At 44.4% G+C, this 14,569-nt stretch overlaps 3 protein-coding genes across 3 annotated transcripts; 1 reads left to right on the forward strand and 2 right to left on the reverse strand.

The window, feature by feature from the left end:
• Positions 1–2,723: 2,723 nt before the first annotated feature.
• LOC112455079 (BLOC-1-related complex subunit 8 homolog) lies at positions 2,724–4,034 on the reverse strand. The gene is made up of 2 exons (XM_025016780.1): positions 3,444–4,034; positions 2,724–3,322 (listed from the first exon to the last, which is right to left on the reverse strand). Exons 1-2 carry the CDS (start codon positions 3,496–3,498, stop codon positions 2,853–2,855), a joined length of 525 nt encoding a protein of 174 aa, XP_024872548.1. The 5' UTR covers positions 3,499–4,034; the 3' UTR covers positions 2,724–2,852.
• A 467-nt stretch (positions 4,035–4,501) lies between these two features.
• On the forward strand, positions 4,502–6,268 carry LOC112455078 (translocon-associated protein subunit beta-like). Its single transcript, XM_025016779.1, has 4 exons — positions 4,502–4,542; positions 4,952–5,096; positions 5,282–5,596; positions 6,022–6,268. The coding sequence occupies exons 2-4, from the start codon at positions 4,953–4,955 to the stop codon at positions 6,136–6,138; spliced, it is 576 nt and encodes a 191-aa protein (XP_024872547.1). The 5' UTR covers positions 4,502–4,542; position 4,952; the 3' UTR covers positions 6,139–6,268.
• A 156-nt stretch (positions 6,269–6,424) lies between these two features.
• Positions 6,425–14,269, reverse strand: LOC112455077 (nuclear pore membrane glycoprotein 210-like). Its single transcript, XM_025016778.1, has 9 exons — positions 14,052–14,269; positions 12,370–13,593; positions 8,946–12,288; positions 8,605–8,860; positions 8,280–8,524; positions 7,876–8,022; positions 7,660–7,786; positions 7,522–7,578; positions 6,425–7,392 (listed from the first exon to the last, which is right to left on the reverse strand). The coding sequence occupies exons 1-9, from the start codon at positions 14,228–14,230 to the stop codon at positions 7,208–7,210; spliced, it is 5,763 nt and encodes a 1,920-aa protein (XP_024872546.1). The 5' UTR covers positions 14,231–14,269; the 3' UTR covers positions 6,425–7,207.
• Between the last annotated feature and the right edge of the window lie 300 nt (positions 14,270–14,569).

The following is a 14,569-nucleotide window of genomic DNA, read 5'->3' on the forward strand; positions in this document are numbered from 1 at the left end:
ATATGTACACGCGCGTGTGCAAGTATTACTTAAAAATGCTCCAAATTCAAAGGACACGTTTTCTTCCTTTTTATAATCTTAATCTTGACTCACTTATTCTATTTTATATCAAATTATTACAGTTGAGGATGAAGACTAACAATATATCATATTTTTTTCATTATTTTCTTTAAATCAACTTGATTTTCTTTTAAACCAACATATTATTATGCTCGAAGGCCGTTGTCCTTCTCACTTAGCTTTGCCCATTTCGTTGACTTCTTTGTTATTAATTTAAAGGATATGTTTACGAACGTATGTACACTGACCGGCAGGAATGCCTGGACATTTTGATATGTATATGACATACATGTACATGTATATGTATTATGTCCAGGCATTCCTGCCGGTATAGAGTGTACATAATAAAGTTTCGGGAACGAGAGAAACTCGTTTTCCGCAATATATACGTAAACGTAAATATATGATAATTTCGAGTGAAGTAACATTAACCTAACAAGTCAAACTTTAAATTGCATTCCTTTTATTTTTTACTTATTTGTTTTTTTAGTTTCCAAAGTTTTCCCCCCCAAAATTTTACGCTAACGGCAGCAGTGATGAGTGATGATATCTAATCCGTTACTTACGAAACGCGAAAATCCATCGTTCGATCCCGTTGCCAAACGAGCTTAAATTTCTACGAAAGGGGGGTGGAAGGGTGATATGCGAGCGTTATCACTCGAATACCCGAGATTGTATCAGAATTCGAAAAATTTGCTCGTCGATCGATCGGTCGTGCGTTATTACACGCACGTGCGACAAATATCCCCCGATCTCCGATCGTCGGAGCGTCGCACGCTCCGCCGTCCGCCGTCCGCCGTCCGCTGCAGTCACATAACCTATACGGGCGAAAACGGCAAACTGACTCACGTTGCGATCCCCGCCGGAGATGTGTCGCTGATACGGCGACACCGCCGAAAAGGTATCCGTCCGCGGCGTGTCAGCCCCCGACTGTCCCCTCCGATGCGTACGCCGACCCTTCAGTCAGCCCTTCATGCTCCCGTCACCCACGATCGCACTGTTGCAACCGCACCGAAACCGTGCGCCGTGCGTGCTGCATAATCCCACATGATCCACTAATCCAGTCGTGGACGTGGGGTGGGACGTGGTCACTCGTGGTGCGACGAACTCCTTTTTATTACGACATCTACCCGACATTTCGGGAACAGGTTGCGTCATGTATTGATCGCGCATCCTTGCCGGACTCGTTGTCAGATCGGTACATCATCGGCCCTTCCGACTTCCGACCGGCGAACACGTGGCGAATTGTCCCGCGAGCAGACACGACTGATCATAGTTGTTACGGTAGTGGTAACCGGCGCCTTAATTAATGATCGCGCGTTGGTGACTGGAGAAATTTTTCGAGATTTTGTAAAAAATTTTGAATGACATACTTAAATGACTGAATAATGACGAAAAGTGAAAAATACGTCATTCGGCGGGTTATCCATGAAAATATAGTTTCATTTAATTATATATTACATTATACTAATAATAATAATTTATTATTAATGTATGCATACGATAATAAAAATTCCAGGGTTGAACGCGTAATTAAAATATAATTTACATCTAGGTGCATATATAATGTCGTGTCGTCTATATGTAAATAATCAGTAATCTATGAAGAGGATCATCGAAAATTTATATTTTATCACAAAAATCAGAAATTTATGTATTTCGTTTACAATTTTATTTTTAATGCTATTATTTGATTTGGGTACAATTTTTAGGATGTTAGAAAAATTAACAATAGTTTTAAAAATTTTGATCTTATACTTATGGAAAAAGAATAGAAACATGCATATTGTGCGTGTTGCAATGCAACTGTGAGCTAAACAATATGCTGCTTTTTGTCATTTAAAAGCTCATAGAGGAATAACGTAAATAATATTTCTATATTGATATCATGCATCTTTTTTGTCACTGTACAGTTAATAAATAAAAAAATTTTAATTGAAATGCATCTAACATAACTAACAAGTCTAAAACTATTTTTTATCTTTGTGAGACTGTTTGCAAAAATACAAGTTCAAGGAAATTAATCAATCGATCATTCAATTTATAATTTACATTACTTATATTGTCTGCATGAAAAAAAGAATCGTTTAAACATAACATAAGCAATACGTAAACAATCCATGTAGATATATTTCTGAAATTTACAGTACAACTCTGGAAAATTCGATTGTGGCGTATACACCGGTAAGACATACAAAACTCGTCGAGAAAACAGTGTATGTTAATAACTCTGCGATTCTGCTTATACATTCGCAGATGCGCTACCAGTCGAGAATAAAAGTATCGTTCGACTCCGCATAAATGTTTGCAATATCATTCGTGAGATTTGCGTGCCTTTTGCCCAATGTAAAAGTGAGATGACATTACCGATGCGCGTTTGATGGTATCTGATTCAAATGAATATTTGAATTTGATATTTAAAATGTTCTGACGTCAAAATGACAAAAACGTTTTGCAATTAAAAGGAGTCGTCAGTTGTCAGTAATGTCATTTGAAATGCAATACGAATTCGAGCCACTATTGAAACGTATATTTATCGAAATGTAAATGTAACATAAAGAAAAAGAATTGATAAAAACGTAACTTTAGCCGTAAGACTAGAGGCGCACACTGCCTTACAATAATAAATAATGATACCTGTAACGAACAAAAGAACAAAAGTATAAATGTTTATGTCATGTTTATTATATCAATAATATTATATACGCGGCGTCGCAATCTACACGTACAAAACTCGCGGACGAGCGAGCTGTTATCACAGAAAAACCGAGCGTCCCTCCGCCCCGTCCCTTCTAATTGTGCGTGGCGGCCGATCGTTGCGTCTCGCCCGAGTGTCGGGCGTGATTCATCATCGACTCGACGCGGTTCGCCGTTTCCCGCACCACGTCGGATATCTCGTCCGGCAGGTGGTCCAACGTCGGGATGTGCGCCGACAGCCTCTTGTAGACGGAGTCCCGGCTGCCGTCCTTCTTGTGCCGCCTCTGCTCCTCGTACTTGAGCTGCTGCTTGAAGAATATCGCGTTCTTGATGAACTCCAGGGTATTCTCGAAGCTCTTCCCGGCGCCGTGCATCGTACGGATCGCGCTGACCGCGTACTCCACGTCGTAGCACCTGCCCAGCAGCTGTTGCTGCAGCGCCAGCACCTCCACGCGCTTCTCCACCATCGGCGGCAGCGCCTTCCTCACGTGTTCCTGCAGCCTGTAAAACGCGAGCGACGGCTCGTTCGCGACGATGTGCATGTTCTCCGATATCCGCTCCGTCGCTGCAACAACGAGATTTGTCGTCGCGTGGATCAATATTCATATTTTTTTTCGTCACGTATCAACGTTAACGAAAGAGGAGAGACGGAAAGGGAATTAGGAAAGTTGTCAAGACAGACTAACCTTTTTTAACTTTCGTTTCCAGCTCCTGATCGGGTTGATACACTTTGGCGGCCATCGCTTACCAGATTTATCGCATCGGGCGATCAAAAGTCTGCAGTTATAAATATATCACGCGGAGCGTCAGTTCGACATCTCGAGAGATGTAAATATTAACCCTCTAACAATACCGCGCCTTGACCCGCGTCACGTGAAACATATCAGGGTCGTCACAGGTCGCGGTGTGGTACTCCTCTAAAAATAAACATCCGTTCCTTTCGGGATGCGCTGCTCCGCGTTTTTTTTATCTTTCCCTCTTGCCAAGATTCTTCTAAATTCGAACCTAAAATCGAAGCGACGGAATCACTCGCGTTCATTCATCACAGTTAACAATTGGGCGACTGTCACGATCAGCTGATCGTCAACGTGTAGCGACTCCTTCGGCACTTTATACTTCCGCACTTGCACTTTTTACACTTACGCAGCGATAATTTTATTAATTTTATTATCGTTTGTGAATCGAAGGAGACGCATGATCAACAAATGATCGGCATCTACTTTTTTGTTGTAACAATAAAATTCCGTTTTATCTCTCGCAGTCGATACTGAAAACTCTTTACAATCCGGATTTATTAGTTATATAGCTAGCATATTTTTTTGTTCAATTTTTCGGCATTCGGCACTCGTTTTCCCAGATAGCAAAGCGCGTCTGAGCAAAATCGCGCAAACCTGTGATTTTCCTTATGACGCTGGCAACTTACCGTAATAAATGCGTAATAAAATATTCCAGCGTTGTTGAATGTTTTAAAATGTATAAAATTGCAAACGACGCGCGCCACCGCCGCGCCGCCATCTTCGCGCGCTTGCAGCGCGTACCGGAAATAACGATGTGTATGCGGACCTATCATCCCGTGTCGGAAACGTGGCAGCGGACGAGGCGCCGTTGGCACTGCTCTCGCGAGAGCTCGCGAGTGTCTCCCGTCCCGGTGGCTCGCACGCCGTCGTATGGTGCGCCCGCGTCCGGCACTGAGAGCAGCTGACACGAGAGACGTTTCGCGCGTTTGGAGACATCGTTTGACGACAGTAATCACCGGCCGTCGAACGTCCGCACGGAGAAAAAAATGTGAGTTTTACTTTCACGTACGTTTTTTTCTATTTCAACGAGACCCGACGATTTTTCCCGCGGAACTGACCGATTTGTGCTTGCTGGCACGCGTTCACGAACTTCTGCTCCAGAAAACGAGACGTTAACAGCTGTTCCAGCGCGCGAGACGATCGTGTTTCGTGTTTAGTAATCTCTGAAATATGTTCTGGAAATTTCGTACAATTCACTTGGTTACTTTTACACGTATCTGTCAGAATTGCGCTTAACGGCAGAATCGTCGAGACGCGTAAATAAATTTACATAAGGTTGACATAAAGTATTGCGATGTGCGAACTACGCGACTGACGTCGGTGAATTCACACGCGTAAACAGTGTTTCGCAGCGAAAATTGATGACAAAGTAACTAATGAAGTCTTTTATCTTGCAGTATGAAGTGGCACATCTTGCTTGCGGCGTTCGCTGCGCTGTGCGTAGCTGTGTACGCAGAGGAGGAGGAAGAGGCTGCTAGATTATTAGTGTCCAAACAGATACTCAATAAATACCTGGTAGAAAATATGGACATAGTTATTAAGGTAACGAGAAAGGAAGATTTCGCCTATATTTCAAGTTTTTGACATCTGTACATAGTAATTACATTGAAGCGTTCCTTTACTGACCTCTATTTCTACAAATGTTTTCTACGAAATATTATTTTTTACTTGGCGCAGTCTGCATTTATTAAAAAATATTACTAATGCAACGAAAACAAAATTTGCAGTACACTATTTACAACACCGGCAACGTCGCAGCATTGGAGGTCGAGATCACAGACAATTCGTTCCATCCGGATCACTTCACTCACGTGAGCGGCGAGTTAAACGCTAGGATCGATCGCGTGCCACCGTACACCAACGTGAGCCACACCGTGGTTGTGAGGCCGCGTAAGTTTGGATATTTCAACTTCACTTCGGCCGAGGTTCTCTATCGCCGCAAGGAAGATGCTCCCCGGCTACAGGTGGCTGTGAGCAGCGAACCTGGCGAGGGGCTCATCGTGGCATACAGGGACTACGACAAACAGTTTTCATCTCACGTGGTAAGTATGAACATATGTACTTGTGTAACGATCGTATTAAGATGTTGTAAAAGAGTTACAAGACATCGCCGCGAGATAGGTAGCCTTATAATTATACAAACTTTAGAAAGAAACTTAATCGCTTATGTGGATTATAATGTGAAACTAAATACTATGCTGACTGCATAGTATTTTACAGTCTTGTATATTACAGTATGTACATATTATAACTGTACTACTTGTTTTTATTTTTTTAATTTATAACACAATATTTAATCTTATTTTTTCCTTTTCGAGTAAGATTATAATTATTCTATATCGTTTCCTTTATAACAAAATTACAATAATTATTCCCTAAAGTCTTAGTTTAAAATTAGATAAATCCATGTATATACTATAGAGTTAAATTTTATCGCCTTATAATCCTGTTTTGTTATGTTTCATAGATCGATTGGGCCGCGTTCGCCGTGATGACTCTACCTTCCCTGCTCATTCCATTCGCCTTGTGGTACTCGAGTAAAAGTAAATACGAGAAATTGCTGAAGAACACAAAAAAACACTGATTGTATATTGTATGTTAGAGTCGTTTCCAGGAATTTCTAGGTCACTTTATAAATTTTCCTATATCATTGTAAGAAACACGACTGTTCTACTACTTACATCTACTTTTGTAATAAACGTGACACTATTTATAAACATCATGTTGCACTTTATTTATTTAAGAATTCAACTTCTTGCTATCTGAATTTCCATCGTCCAAAGAATGGAAATGGTTTGTTTACCCAATTATATTGGGACTTTTTGTTTTACGGTGAAATATCTTTTCTTCTCAAAAATCATTATATTATGTTCGGACTTTATACCGGATCTTTATTTGATAAGCGAGTAACTCTAGATATTCTTATTCTTCTAAGCACTCCTATACTTAACTTAGAATACAACTTGAAAAATTGCTACGCTATACATATGTCCTACAAACGTGTATATATCACAGCTTCACAAAATATAAAAAAATAAGGTTTTCTTTCTGTGATAATATACGATAATATATCGTGTATATCGAACAATAAGTTGGCTGCCGTTTTATTTATGTAAACAAAAATATATAGTTTTATGACTAGGAACTATATCGTTATTAAAATGAAGATGATACACGAAGAATCATGGATCATGGCAATGTTAACAGACTGTTATAATCATTCTTTACACGCACACGCACACACAATTGTCACAAAGTCATATAAATATGTACAATAATGTCATATATGTGTGTCACGTCAAGCGAAAATACAAACGTTTCACAAAAACTGAGCTTGTTTTTTTTTTCCAAGAAATAGACCTGTTTCCATACATAAAAAGAACGGATGATAATTTTGACCCCTTTAAGGCACAATTCTGTAATTATTATTATACTAATTTATAATGAATCATTTTTAATGAAAGCATCAGTCGTTATCCGTATTAGTCGCTTTACGTCGACAAAACTAAATTTTTCTCATGAAACTGAGCATCTTAAATTTAAATAATGTTTCTTATTGTGGATAGGGGAACGGACGTTATTTTCTAACGAATCTTTGTCAACAATTCCGAGCTGCTCTGTACTCGATTTTAACTCTCCTAACATATCTTTTTCTAACATATATCTCTCCTCCTGATATACGGTGTGCCGAAACTACGCGGGTCACCGTAAACAGACGATTCGAACGCCGAGAACGGCCTTAACGGCGGAGTTCGCGGGCTGGGAGTCGTGGGAGTAGTCGGAGTAGTTGTACACGGAGTACAGATCGTTTTCCTTATCATCGGCGGAGATTTGTCAGCTGTAAAAAAAAACCATCATTAATATCACAAATGCTATATTGAGAAAAACGTCGTACGACAAACATCATAAAATTAATGTCAATGAATAAAATATCAAAACGGGGGAAACAAAAAAGAATGGTACGTACCAAAAATACCTCTATTCCTGACTGTTAAATCAACAGCTGCCACTTTGTGTTTCCAGACTGAAAAATCCACAACTTTCATTAGTAATACTGAAAATAACGTAAACTTATTTTATTAAAAAAATTTGACTTTCGTCTTACCATAAAAGATGGTGATCACAATAACAGCGAATGTTCCCAGCGTGTATCTGTGGAAATACATGTAATTCACCCATTGTACTCCGGACATAGGGATGAATTGACTGTATCTTGCCACGCGTATGTGAAGCTGGAAAGAAACGCGTGATATCATTTAATGACTATCGCTATAACGTCCGGCAAGTAAATGCGTTTAAAACCCCCATACAGCTTACTTACAGATATGTTTTGCTTGGTCAAATCGTTAGAAATGAACATTTTTTGTCCCTGAATTTCGTCCTGATTATGCATTAAACGCAATCTGTACTGTATTGTAGATTTGGAGACGTATTGCCAAGTGACGGCCACACCATCCGGTACAGCGATCTGATAGAAAAAAATGTAAATAGTATTATATTTCATAAAATTTAAAAAGAAATATACAAAAAGAATATTAACGTTTAGCAAATATCATAAACTAACTATTAGCATCACACAATTCCAATAAAAAATAAATAATTCAATAAAGTTAAAAGACCTAATAAATAATTTTTATTGCGTTATTTCTTATGCGTAAGTCTAAAATTTTCAGATCAGATTTAAAAAAAAATTTTTTTTTTTAGATTCTTAAACAAACGACTCACATTGAGATACTGTAACACCGACGACAATCCATACACCTCAAACGATGTCGACAGCACACCACCAACACTTTGAGTGGTGACAAACGTGATCTCCTTGGTGTCGACGTACACAGGTGGCAAATAAGCGAGTTCCAGAGCTGCTGACTCGATGTCACGGCTCTGAACGCTAATTTGAATACGGCTTTCCAACACACTGGCGGCTATAGTCGGAGAACTCATTGGTATGATGTCGCAATAATAAAAGCCTGTGATAAACAAAAGAAAAAATCGTTACAACAAACGTATCTTTATCTTTCATCGTGCGCGATAATAAGACTGCACCAACCTGTCACGATATCGAATCGCGGCTTCACGACGAACAAGTCCTTCACGCCAATCGACGAACTCGACGAGACGAACTGGATGTTACACGCGTAGGGAAACGTGTTCAATGCAAATGACGATAACGTCCGACAACCGCCTAAGCCTCTAGCCAACACGTTATTCTCCTTGATCTCCTCGTCCTTACTCTTCAGCACGAGCGGAACGCTGAAGATTTCCGTGCCGGTGATGTTTCTTCCTCTCAAAGGAACGATGGATACCTGTGCGAAAAAAAAATCACTTTATTACGACGTATACCGCGCCACATTATGATATGTTATATTTCTTTGTTAAGTGATTAATTACCCGTGCGACTGGTAAAACGTTGACTTCTATCTCACTCTGCACGTGTGTCGCGAGACTGTGTTTTATAACTGCGTGGCCGACGTTTCGGGCGCGACCTATACCCGTGAGGGGATCCACCGACAATATCTCGGGCGCGGAGGACTGCCAGTATCCCGGATCACCGTCGGACGAGAGAAGCGGCATGGAGAAGCATATTATATCGCCAATCGTCAGGGTGGTCTTCGTGGGAAATATAATATCGCCGATCATCATGTGAACGTAGTCGAACATTCCATTGGGATGTTTCTCGTTGAAGGTCTTGATGACCAGCTCGCCATTTTCCAGGAACCTGGCGGTAATGACGTTACCCGCGCCCGCGGTGAACGACGCTAGATCGGCGCGATTCAGCATGGCCTTAACGTTCGTCTCGGCAGCGTGGAATTTGTTTCCTACATTGTCGTAATATTCAACGATGTAATCCAGCTCCATTCCCTTCGGTAACATGTTCAGCTCCTCGCCGTTCCGTATGCGCAGTTTGGATTTCAGGGAGAGCATCATGTAATGAATAGGCTTGACCTCGACGACCACCGTCAACGATTGCCTCAAGTTGTACGCTTCCGTATTCGTAACGGAGATAATCGTCTGACCGTAATTCTCACCGGATCGCACGATTCCGTTCTTCTCCACGGTCACGGCCTTCGCGGCGGGCGTCAAGGCGCGCGGGTCCTCGAATTCGTCGCCGTGCGTGCCCGATAAGATTCTGTAGGTCGTCGTGCCGTGCCGGTCGCGATTGGTTTGCAGCCGTAGAACGGAATTCGGTGACATCAGTAGCGTCGATATCGAGTTTCCCGACGATGGCGGCTCGGTCAGGCGCAGCTCCTCGAAGATCTCGATCTTCACGAACGTGGTATATATGATGTCGTTCTTGCTGTAACTGGACAGCATGTTACAGGGCACGGTGGCGTTCAAGTAGATCGTCGCCACACCTGGGCTCACAGCCCTGGCTCTCAGCGACACCTGATTCTGGTATCTGATGTTGATGCCGGTGCCCTCGTACATGTTGTGTAAAGTCAACAGACCAGGATCGCTCGACGACCACGCGAAACTCAGCTGCAACTGCATGGAGCCGATGATGAGGGGCGTCAGATAATCGGGGATACCGAATGCCCAGAGGGGAAACGTCGCGCCTGCTCTCACCCTGTTCACCGGGGTCGAGATCTTCACTCCCTCGAGATGCAGCACGTATATATCGGCGCGATCCTCCGAGTAGACCACCTTGTTGCCTTTGGCGTCGAGACCAACGGCGCGCACGTGAATCCCGGTCCAGCCCGCCGACTTCCCCTCGAGAATCCCGTTGCGATCGACGCGCAGGATATCGCCGCTCTCCGTCATGAATTCGATCTCGGCGTTAGGCGGACCGCCGACGGTCTGCATCTGATAAATGGTGCCGATCAGTATCGTCAGATTCCTCGGCTGCACCCGCAGCGGGACGAACACCTGCACGGTGACCGGCTCGCTGCGTATCTCACGGTCACCTGTCTTCACGAACGTCAGCTGACTTTCGCCCTCAGACAAGCCGTGAATTTTGTACAGGATTCGCTCGTAGGGCGCGATGTCTTGTTCGGTTGCGGGCAACTGCTTGATCTCGATATGCTCGTTGTCGATCTCAGCGTGGAATTCTAGCGCGCCAAGAGACGGCAGTTTCACAACATGATCGTTCGTGTCGTAGAGTCTCAACGCGGCTGTCACGCATTTCCCCTTTTCAATCTTATCTACGGTGTCCACCTCGATCGCCGCGAGTTGTTGAACCTCCACGTGCACCTCCGCCAACTTCGAGGGTAGGCAGAGATCCATCAGTGCTATATGAAGCTCACCCGGCTTCTTCGGCGTCACGCTGATCGTCCTCGTCGTGTCCATGTATCGAATATCCGCTATATCTTTCGAACTGAGAATGAACTCGTAGTAACCGGAGCCTTGGCTGACCTGCAAGTACGACTTCATGCTCGAATCGTTCAGAATTATCAATTTACTGGGACTGATGACGGTGTCGTTCACCAGAGTTGCCTCTATGGAGGCTTCTATCAGCGGCGTCTCCACTCCACCTCTTTCATTCTCGACGGGAAACGGTGGCCACTCCGGCGTGAGTTTCAGTCTATTTAGAACAAGCTTCTGGTAGCCGGTCACAGTCGCGAATATCGTGAGAACGCCGTGATGCTTCTTGAAGATGATATTTTGATAGTGACTCTTCGGCAGAATCACGTCCATGTCCGTCCAAGTCTCCTCCATCGTGCTGGACTGGATTTCTACGGTGCCGCTGCCCGACGGCTTCAGATTCCACTCGATGTTCAAGCTCGTGATATTGTCGAACCGCCTACCGTCCTCGTCCTTGACGATTACAGCGATCTTCAGACGCTTATCGCTGTGCGCGATTATCTTGTCCGTGTTCTGACCGATCGGACAATTTTTGTCGTGTGCCCCTTTGAATTCCGGCTGCAGGTAAATGTACCTGGGCTTGCCGCAGACAATCTCGATCGTTTCCGACGCGTGAGTGTGCCGACAGTTCGAGAACAGAGGCACGTTCGACACCGTGTACGTCAGCGCGGTTTTGCCCAACGCCTTGCAGATCACCTTGAACACGGTTCTGTCGAAGGGTCCGCTCAACGTGTCCTCGTATTCAGCCACCTCGGCGATCTCCTCGTTCGACAGTTGTATCTCCCGTGAGTAATCTTGGGACTTGTTCGTCCATGGCAGCGGTCCGCCCCTGAACACCACGTACCTCGAGGATCCCACAGCAAGTAACGTTTCCTTGCTCCCGGGGTGTATCGCCGTGAGTGGTTCGTATGCCGACACGGTGACGTTATCTGTCAAATAATGATCGATCACATCGTTGTTGTTCGCGTTGTAGGCAACGGTTACGTCGGACGTCCCGACGTAGCGATAATTTGTCACGGTTATTACGGCGCACGCAACGCCGATCGGTTGAACGTTCTTATCGTAACTCCGCACGAAGTTCACGTCCGGGATATGCACCTCGAAATCGAGATCCTTGCAATCGCTGAAAGGTATTTCTTTGGCGTCGGATCCGTTGAGCAGTATCCCAAATAACGCGACGTGCAAATGAATGGGTTCTCCTATGGCCGCCTCCATGTTATAGTCGACAATTTTCAGCTTTACAGGCGACAATACGTGTATCTTCGCTGTGTCTCTGTTATATTGATTTCTCGCCATTGTGACGACTACCTCCGCCGTACCTGCTGACAGAATTCTGATACCGCCGTTCTGCGAGACGGCCAGTATCGACGGTTGTCTGCTGGACCAAACGTACGACCCATCTCCCCCGCTCGCCTTCAACATTATGTCGAATCTGGAATACAGTGATAGAAAGTAGCGATAAAAGAAATCTATATTAATTCTTTTGGCGTATTAACAATTCCTCTATGCTCACCTGGATTTGTTCACGACGTCCCATGGAACAGCCAAGACGCGAGGTTGAACCTTCACCGGGGTGTGTGTCGTGAGTTCGACCCTAGTGGAGAGCTGAGGCTCGAAGGTAATCCTTTTGCCACGTTCATCGATTATACCGCGTAGCGTTGCCTCCACGATCGTCGTCCCGCAAGTGATCGGTATCACGACGGCATAAGTGCCATTTTGCGTAATCGACTTGGGCTCCAGATATTGCTCGTCCATCTTCATGGACACTTCCACGCCTTCTCCAATGTGGAATTTATGATCTTTGCTGTCGTAGAGTTCAACGACGATCTCGTGAGCGTGACCCAACACCAATCCCCAGTTTCTGTTCGGCAAAACAGAAAGGGAGATGTACGCGACTTCGTGTACGTTAACTATGGCGGATGGTAGAACAACCGGATACTCCTCGCGGACATTCTTGTCGTGTAGAAACACCTTCGTACGTCCCAATGTACGCCCGTAGGCGAAATCGTGGTCGTTATCGATCTCCAGGATATCGGGATTCTCGGCCTCCAAGTAATACTGACTCAAAGGCAGGCTGATCTCCTCCAGGCGACCCTGACGAGTGTGCATTATCTTGTATCTAAAGCTGTCCTGTGCCATTATCGTTATCTCTGGTGGAATGATGATCAAATTGGCGATGACGACCAGCTCCAGCTCTATAGATGGGACATACTTGTACTCCGAATGTGGCAGTCTAACGGATACCTTAGCCGTGCCGGTCCTGACACCTTGTATGAGAATAATGTGACCCCTTTTGCCGACGCTGTCCAACGTGGCTATACTAACGGGTCTTTCGTACTGCGACTCCTCGTAGGTCATGAAACGTAACACGTTACTCGCGAATTTGCCGTCGGACGACACGTGTTTGTCGGCGTCGCCGATAGTCCACACGAATTCAATGCCCGCCAGAGTCGTAAACTCGTTTCCGTGCTCATCGTACGCCCGTACCTCGAACGCTTCAGGTATATCCTCGATATACAATTCTCTCGTGGTGGTAATGAGATTCAGTGAGAAAATTGCGTCCACTATAACGTCGCATCGCAGAAAGTGGCCGGTATTGATATCTTCTGCCAAAACGATCACGGTATTTCTCGTCAGTTCTCTCGTTATGGTTTGAATCAATATCGCTGGCGAACATGTCCTGTCGAAGTTCTCATTTATGGGGATCAGCTGGATGATGTCTAACCGTGAGGTCGACCTGTGGAGAACGGAGATCATAGAAAAAAAAACCGGAAAAATCAAATATTTCAAAAGAATTTCCCTACAACGCGAAATTTACTGTACGCAGACATAATTAAAGCTGTAATTTAAGAGTACCTGAATACTCAAGTATTACTTGAATATTAAACAATTCCGCAAATATATCCGCCCGTTCTGTCTTAAAACGAAAGATCGCGCTGCATCACGCGCCGCGTGAACAATCTTCAATTCGCGGGTAATTACTACGTCATTGCTGCCGCAAAGGAAAGGATGCGGGGACCGCGGATGGCCGCGATGAGGTTATGGTGCGACCGGCAACGTGCCGCGCGACGGAAAATTCACGCTCCACGGAGACGAGAGCGATTCCGCGTGATTAGCGACGCAGCGTGATTCGCGCCAGCTCGCGCGACCACGCGGTGCGAGGAACGGAACAGAAAAAGAAGTATATATAGTCACCATTTGTAGCAACTGCCGTCCGTCACCTCCAGCGTGAAATTCACCGCGAAGTTGTTGAACACGGGCAACAGGATGCGGGGCACGTTCAGTCGGTGCGTCGCGGAGACCGTCGCGGCGTGGAACGTGGCGACGAGGACGACGAGCAACACGGCTCTCCGAAGCGTCGTCGACCCGAACATGTCGCACGTGTGTGTGGTATTCGCGCGATTTTCAACCCCCCTGATCCCCCTCCCCGAACTGTTTCAAACGGTGAAAAACCGCGTCCGCACTGTCCGCAGGCGCGTGGCGCGTCGATACTTCGATACTACGCGCCAGGAATGTTCGAGTTGTTCGAGAGTACGATTCTGAATCGATCTTTTCTCAACTCGAAAAATCGATTCTTGAAATAGATTTTGTGATACAAATTTAAAAATTTCGATTTGTTTAATAAAAATATATGTCTTTTAGACTTTGATTAGATTATCTTTTTCCTGGTTGAAATAAAATGTCCGTTTTGTACAATAAAAACATCTTTTTAT

Source organism: Temnothorax curvispinosus, unplaced genomic scaffold (assembly GCF_003070985.1).
Source record: "Temnothorax curvispinosus isolate PA1 unplaced genomic scaffold, ASM307098v1 QBEX01005797.1, whole genome shotgun sequence".
Lineage (NCBI taxonomy): Eukaryota > Metazoa > Arthropoda > Insecta > Hymenoptera > Formicidae > Temnothorax > Temnothorax curvispinosus.